Source organism: Rhinoderma darwinii, chromosome 1 (assembly GCF_050947455.1).
Source record: "Rhinoderma darwinii isolate aRhiDar2 chromosome 1, aRhiDar2.hap1, whole genome shotgun sequence".
NCBI lineage: Eukaryota > Metazoa > Chordata > Amphibia > Anura > Rhinodermatidae > Rhinoderma > Rhinoderma darwinii.
Window position 1 is genome coordinate 127,878,566 of NC_134687.1, and position 8,542 is coordinate 127,887,107.

The 8,542-nt window shown below is 43.2% G+C and overlaps 1 protein-coding gene across 4 annotated transcripts in view; it reads right to left on the reverse strand.

Moving 5' to 3' along the window:
• Nucleotides 1–8,278, reverse strand: part of DCLK2 (doublecortin like kinase 2) — a 105,374-nt gene extending 97,096 nt beyond the window's left edge. For 2 of the 4 annotated variants that reach the window (XR_012883018.1, XM_075860363.1), the window contains exon 1: nt 7,336–8,277. Coding sequence is in view for 3 of the 4 variants with exons in the window: in XM_075860363.1 (XP_075716478.1) it covers nt 7,336–7,750 (415 nt within the window). In the remaining variant the exon portion in view is untranslated. Of the gene's footprint in view, nt 1–7,335 lie in introns of all 4 variants that reach the window. The other 2 variants (XM_075860362.1, XM_075860364.1) reach the window with 2 other exon arrangements.
• Between the last annotated feature and the right edge of the window lie 264 nt (nt 8,279–8,542).

Sequence of the window (8,542 nt, forward strand, 5' to 3'; positions counted from 1 at the left end):
TAACCTACAGGTATAATTTTATCTCCATGGAAATGCCCAAAAACCTACACCAACATATATTCCTGTTTTTTGGGATTCTAACTCCAGTTACAAGAGAAGTAAATTGAACATGCCAAAAAGTATACTAAAAATGTCAAGTACTGGGTAATTTTGCCCCCACAAAAATCGATATTAGCACTGAATATACACCACATAATTGTTCCAATGTGATGCCAGAAACCTAGTACAAAGCTTGAAGCTTTGCTAATGGAATAATAATCACAAGAAAATGAATTTGTGCACCAAAGTACATGTGAAAAGGAATCAATAGACCAACATTTATAAAACTGAGATCAAGTAGTTGCATCTAGCCATTAGCTATTCTGTAAGTGTAAAAAGAGATCATGAACATCCTTTATCAAACATCGCAGCCAATTACGCAGGAAACATTGAGATCACATTTCAAACGAATAATTTAAACTCCTGCGTTCTCGCACTACAAGTCACATCTCCAATTTCCTTCTGACTCCTCCAAACTGAAAAGTGAAGAGCCGCACAGGAGCCTAAAATCACCTGGCGATATCATGACGTAGTGACATGTCAGAAGTTTGTATTGGTGGGGGTCTGAGCACTAATCGCTAGAGCGAAGCATTTATTTCCGGAAAAAGCCGAACAGAAACTAAGCAGCTGAGCGCTCACATGAACGCATCAGCTGCTTCGTTCTAGCGATTGGTGGGGGCCTCCGTGCTCGGACCCCCACCAATACAAACTTCTGACATGTCACTATGAAATGTCAGAAGTTTGTTGAACGTTTAGCTACACTTTAATATTTTCAGCGGTCAGAGGTGGGTGAAAAATGATTTCTATATAACCTATAATTATCTTCTAAGTCGGCTTTGTACCTTTAGTATTCAGTTTTTTAGTGTTCCCGCACCGTATGCTAATGAGTATAAAAGAGTCATATCTTTAGTCGAAAAGAGCCATATCTTTGTTTGAAAAGTCATGTCTTCATTCCTCAAGCCTCCTTACTTTTGATTGACAGCTCCTCGCTTTCCCCCAGCACACACGAAATCCCGCGCGTGCACATCCATGTCCTGTTATTTTGCGTGCACACAACGGGACACCATAGCAGTGCATGCGCAGTAATTAGATTTAAGGCCCGGACGAATCAGGGAAGGGTGTCAGACCATACATGACTGGCAAGCGCGCCCTATCTCAGAAGAGATTTCGGCATTCAGGGCGGGCCAGTTTTGACGCTGGGCTGGGATAAGAAGAGGAACGAACGATTATTACCATGAAAGGCGCAAAATGTTTGCAGACCATTATTTACGGTCGGAGGAGTTTGAGAGAGAGAGGATAACTGCAATGAACTTTTGGCAGCAGCGACCAGCAAGGGGTGAGGAGAGTTCAATAGGTGAAATGCTGGTGACAGGTTCCCTTTAAGGAATTAAAATGCTGCTGGCTGGCACTGTGCTGACATTGTCTTTAGGGTCAGCTCACACGTTGCGTTTTCACTGCGGTTTTTACTCAACAGCATTCGTTGCGGAAAATCCACAGCAATTACAGTAGCAGCAAAGTGGATGAGATAAAACAAATCTCATCCACACACTGCGTAAATACTGAGCGGAAAAACGCAGCACGTCAATTGTATTTGCGTAAACGCTGCTTAGTTATTGCGGGTTTTCCCCATTGAATTCAATGGGGAGGTAAAACCCACTAAAAATAGCAGTTGTTGTGTTTTTTGCAGCGGGTTCACAGCGATTACTCCGCAAAAAAACACAACTCAAAAAAAAATTAATCTCATACTTACCCAGAAATCTGTGTTCCTCCCTCCAGCACAGCCTTCTGGGATGACGTTTCATCCCATGTGACCGCTGCAGCCAATCACAGGCTGTAGCGGCGGTCACGTGGGATGAAACATCACCCCAGGAGGCCGGCCTGGATGATGTCAGAGGGCCTGCCTCCTGGGATGACGCTTCATCCCATGTGACCCCCGCTGCAGCCAGTCACAGGCTGCAGCGGCCTCCTGGGATGAAACAAATTCCCTGCGGCGCACAGGGTGGATAGGCTGCGTACTAGTACGCAGCCTATCCGCCCTGTGTGAACACAGCCTTATTGTTACCATATGTAAGGCCTATTTGGTAAAAATATATAATGGCAATGGCATTACTGTGCCAGGGTTACTGTATGACTTGTGCTGTACCTGAGCTTCTGCTATGTGACAGTATCGTATCAGTTTTCTGGTACTTTTATACAGTATAAGTACTAATTATATACATTATTTTTATTACACAATACTTTTCATGGCACCATTATATCGGCCCTGCTGGTATATGTTATATGTACCAAATTTCATGAATATAGTGGCGCAACGTATGGCATAATTTTTTGGGGTCTGTACTGAATTAGAATTTTCATGGTTGTCTCGTAACTAACTGCACAGTCCTATTTATACTGACACTTTATAGCAGACCTATATTGATGCATGCTATGTGGCCCAGGAGTGGAGACATGTTCAATGATAGTCAACAGACTGACAAACTAGGAGAGAAGGTCCAATTCTAGGAAACCAACTGCAACCTGGTCGTTGTAGCCGGAAAAAGAATCACCTCTAAGGGTATGTTCACACGGCTTATTTACGGACTTAATTCGGGCGTTTTCCGCCTCGATTTACGTCCAAAAATGCGGCTCGATAGCATCGGCAAACATCTGGCCATTCATTTGAATGGGTCGTACGATGTTCTGTTCCGACGGTCATTTTTTTTACGCCCCGCTGTCAAAAGGCGGGGCCGTAAATAGACGCCCGCGTCAAAGAAGTGCCTGTCACTTCTTCAGACGTTAAATGGAGCCGTTTTCCATTGACTCCATGGAAAAACAGCTCCATTTACATCCGTAATTGACGCAGCGAAAAAGTGCCTCAACATGCCATGACGGCTGAAATTACGGAGCTGTTTTCTCCTGAAAACAGCCCTGTAATTTCAGCCGTAACGGCCGCTGCCGTGTGAACATACCCTATTAAAGAACTGTCTCACTGGGTTATTTCACATTGCTGTAAAAATTATAGTGACAACTTTTTTTTTTATTTCTGCAAGAAAATTCACTTTCTAGTCAGTTGTTGTGATGTCTAGGAGATCAGAATATTAATCACAAGGAAGTCTTTCATGTGCCTATCTTACAAATTAGTACAAATGTTTCCAAGTACAAGGCATGCAAATTAAATGAGATCCTTTTTAGTCTATCAGATGTATTGAAATGGAAGTAAAAGTTCAGGAATGCAATAAGAAAACAGCAGCAAACGCGTAAATCCTGATCTGTCACTTTATGCGGAAACAGAATGCTGTCATTACCTCTCTATGTATTAAATATGGGATAATGTATCTCCTCCCCGCTGCATATTGTAAGTGTTCACAAGTGTTCACACGCCGAGGATTGTTTTTGGAATTACGTGCGGGTTTTGCCCCTAAATCCACACAGAATTCACTGCAATTCGGCCTGCAATGCCTGTGAATGGGCTTTTTTATTCCCTTTTCAAACACTACATAAAAGATATGCGTGGAATAATGACCGCGTCATGGATTTTATAAATCGTATTCCTTAGTGTCATTAAACATCAAAGGAGCAAATGCACATGTAGAACTGCAAATCGGCCAAGGATTTCTGCAATAGATTTCACCGAAAAACCACAACGGAATTTGCTTCTGCATATCCTGACCATGTGAACACGGCCTAAGAAGATTAGTCAACAAGAGTTCCGTCACCATATAAGAGCATGAGGCTGAGTGGTTTTATACATGTCCCATAATTCTGAGGTGCCTTCTAATATTCTTAATAATTTACTGTAGGGGGATATTAGTTCTTATAATGTCCATCTCAGCTGCTGCTTTTACATCTTCTTGAAGAGGAAGATTCCCCCAAAAGGTGCTAGCGACACTGCCTCCTATATAGTACCCCATAAAGTGGCAGACAGTTCTCCACAAAAAGTTCTAGCCATACTGCTCCCATATAGTGCCAGCCACAATGCCCCCCTCCAACCATGCCAAACACAATGTGCTCAAGAATGCAGCTGCCGCTGTATACTATAGTCACGCATGTTTCCTTGGCACTGTTCCCCTCACATAGATACATGTGAGTGGCCAGTCAGCAGCTACTCGAACATAACTTCTTGGTAAACCAGTGCTCACCAGATCACGTCTGCTCTGTTTTTGCATTTTCAACCTTTTTTTTTACTTCTATTGGCAAAAATTGTCCGCACTTGTCCTGTCAAATCCAGTCCTGAGCAGGTTTTACTTAGCATAGAGTTTTTGGAACTGTATCCATGTAGGTCGCAGGCTTCATGCTACCTGCCGGTATATACTAGTAACCAGTGCCATGGCAAAGTAACCCTAATGATGAGCAAGAGATGTAAGCCAGCAATACCACAATTTTATTTTGCTTTTGTAGCGAAACTTTATCTATAGCACACAGCCTCTTGTGCTGTAATCCTAATGCTGCTCACTAGCCATAGCCTTTTATAGAACAGTTTGTGACTTTTCTAAAGTATAAAACAGTGCTACTTGCCCTCCAAAATTTACATCTGCTTACAACAGGTGATATTCCTTATGTTAAGCTTTGAACAGACACCTATTCACACCACAGTAAATTCTATGGATAGAAGAGAAAGAAAAAACACACTGAAAGCAACTTTCTGTCAGCAAAGAATTATAAGAAATACATGGCAGCAGACTGTCTTCTGGGAGATTCTTCTTAGTGAAAGATCCAAGGAGAAAGGCTACTGTTGCAAAGTGATCAAATATGGAAAAAGGTGGTGATCCAAGCTCATAGACTAAATTTAGAATATCTTCTGATACACATCTGTGACATGGACTTCCCCTTTAAGTAACCTGCTTTGGCAGCACAATCTCTGTTGTAAAGTGGTTACCAAGAAGAAAACTCAAGGACGCGATTTTCTGGGGTGTGTATCAATATTAACACATTTTGTAAGGACGCTTGACACTTCTCCACGTACATAGTAAGTCTATGTCAGTAGCTTGCCCGGGCAGTATCTCTTCCTGGCGGACAATCCTTACAGCATATGTGAATAATCACACATACACATTACAAGTAGAAGTCCCCATTATCGCTGTTTAATCCATTTTATAGCAGGGACCATATCAGAAAAAGCCAATACTATACATACTCTGGGGGTTGTCTAGTATATATATATATATATATATATATATATACATACATATAGATAGACAGATACTTCACGGGACAGGTCTTTGGCACATTTTTGGGGATGGAAAGGTATGCAAATTAGTCACTACTCGCTTGTATAGTAAATCTTTATTGAAATAAGATAATTGATGGCCACAAAGCAATATAATTAAAATACCCTTGAAATAATACAAAGGGTAACATTATATATCTGAATAAGAATTGGGTGGAAGTAATACATTTGTGATGCCGCAGAAATAAAACACTCCATAATAAACTACAAACTGCAGGCAATATAGACAGATGAATCCAGGACCACCTGCTGACTGCAGGATTACAGAAACTGGCTGTGAGGCAGGGAAGCCTGAAAAGACCAGGCACGCAAATTCACGATTTCTGGTTTCTAACTGCCAAAATTACAGAAGCCATAAAAAGGGACAGAAAACCGCAAATGTACAATATCCAATTAGTGCTTAAGACTCATAAATGGATTTGTTTAATCTGCGGCATCCACTGGAGACTCCTCTAATTGCCTGTGATGTCAGTGCATGCCTCTTGGTGCATAAACAAGCACAGTATATGGCAATGGCTTTCCAGTTATTGATTCCACGTCACGTGGAGTGGGAAAAGCCTATATAGTCATACAAGAATGCAGAGAGCTGAGCTGCTGTATGAAACATCTCAGGACAAGCAAGCTCTCCCTTTAACCCATACAGCTGACACATTGAAGCCGTCCATCGTGTTACAATTTTTTGGGAATGCCACGACACTTGCATGGTAGTGCTCTTGTTAAATATATATAAATATATATATATATATATATATATATATATATATATATATACATACACACACAGTGACTGTGTCTTTTTATTGTTATTGATATTTAAATTGTGAGGTTAAGCTGGCAAAAGACATAATGGATTGTGTCATGGGGTCCAGGTCCATCTTCTGTAGCACCCAGCGATCAACTATTATCACCAGGGACTGAGTAGGATTGTACAGTGGCCATTGAAATAGTCTCTTGTCAATGTAATGCATGGTCGGGCCGGATCGGACAGAGTGGGAGCCACTCTTACAGAGCATGCTCATAATGGGGGTACCTAACAGGGATACCTATGATGTCCATATGCCCTAATATGGACAGGGGTTATCTTTATGAGTCAGGTCTTTAAGATACCAATTTTTTTGGTTAATCTGAAGATTTGACATTAAAGGGACATACATTTTTCTATCTTATGAACAGTTATCCATATGGAAAATAGTTTGAATTTGGGAAATACCATGACTTTGTATTGAACTTCTTTTGATTGAGAGTATAAAGTACAATCATAGGGGCCTATATATCAATGTCATTAAGTTATATTTGCACTGAAAAGGATGGAGGATTCATGCCGAACACCATTTTTATCAAGCCCATCCCCCTACTACTTTTTTCTGACACCTACAAAATTTTGGGGGTCTTGTCCTTCAAGTCATATTCTGTGTGACTTATAAAAGTTTTAGCCACTTGGTTTATACTGATGTAGCTCTGTAGCGTGCCGTATTCCACCTAAGGGCGCATGCCATCTTGGGTAATATGGCATATGTTACGCTATACACTATATATACACACTATATATATATATATATATATATATATATATATATATATATATAAATACACACATACATACATACATACACATATATATATACCCCTTGCCAGCTAATCATGGAATCAAAATCGTCCGGATAGTTATTAATTCTCACGTCTTTGACCAGCTTTGGGATGCGATACGGTAATGTATGGAACAATATCTAAACCAACATTATAGAGAGCATGGTCATCTCTACAACCTGCTGGGACTTTCTTGGTAGTGTATAGTTTTCTGCCAGCAGATTGTGCCTTCAGGTCTTGTCATGATATACCCCTGTGTATGACCAGCTTGCTACAGATGATGATGTGCAATGTGTATTCCCTCCCCCACCCCTTCCCTAGGCACGAGTACTACTTCCCTTGTCTGTCACTCACTCCCATCAGGAGCATGCCCCGGAATACTAATGCGTCACATTCTAAGACAGAGCCATTTTGATGAGGTGCCACCTTACACTAGGTGCATGCTGATGAGCATACACTGGGCAATGTCACCGGGCACGACACTGGCAGAGCAGTCTTACCTTCCTGCAGATCGTCCAGGCTGGTGATCTTCCTGGTGCCATCCAGCGTGTAGATGCAGCGCACTCCCTGCGGGAGGCAGACATTGTCACTCAGGGAGCGGGTCAGCTCCATCAGCAGAGCATCAAACGATCTGAAGCGCTCGGCGGACACGGCGTACGGCAGCCCCTTGAAGTAGCGGTCCCCATTGCGGTAGAAGCGCACCTTCTTGGCCTTCCTCTCGGAGCTGAGAGCCTGCAGGGTGCGGGTGCGGTAGAAGCTACAGTGGGCGCTATGCGCCGGGCTGGGAATTAATCCATTACCCCTGGGTCCTGATCCCGAGCTGCTGCCCTGACCTCCCCCACCTCTCCGCGGCTGTCTCTGTTTTTTCTTCCTTTCCTCGAAATGTTCCAGCTCAATGCTCCTGGCGCTGGCCATGGCGATTAATGACTGGACCCCCCTGTGATTCAGTCGCCACTTGTCCGCTATAGCAGAGCTGGATGGCTGCACACTGCAATGCGATGTCAGTGCGGCATCCTGGACCAGTAGTGAGTGCTGTGCGGCTCTATGTCAGTGTCACTGCCCCATCAGTCCCCTCTCTGGTGGGTCTATTACCATGGGAGGAGGACCGGTCCTCTGCAGCAGCGCCTGGAGACAATGCTGCCGATCATGCCTTACACTGAATGCAGCCAGACAGGCATTGTCTCCACGGCAGAGCCAAGGAGCGCTAACTGCTACCAATGGAGAAGCTGCACCGCACACACCCAGAAAGCTGCCTGATCCCTAGTAGTGGGGAGCCCGGGGGCCTCCGCGGCTTGTCAGCATGTAACCCTCCTCATATGCAGATGGCACTCACGGTGGCAACATCTACACCCCCGGCCAACGATTGGTCGCTTTTCAGCTGTGGAGGAGAACCCAGAGCCCGGCTCAGCCTTGTCTTGTGACGTCACCAGTGCTCCTTCTCCAGGAGTGCGGCTCTGCTGCAGTCAGGGGCCAGCGCTCTATTAGGATTAAGATAGGGATTCTGCTGCAGACGTCAATGCAGCTTCGCTATGACGTGGCATTGAATCATTCCTGCCCTGTCAACTGTGTTCAGAGGGTTAATATTCTTCTACATGTATAAGAAGTATCTATCTATCTATCTATCTCATATCTATCTATCTATCTATCTATCTATCTATCTATCTATCTATCTATCTATCTATCTATCTATCTATCTATCTATCTATC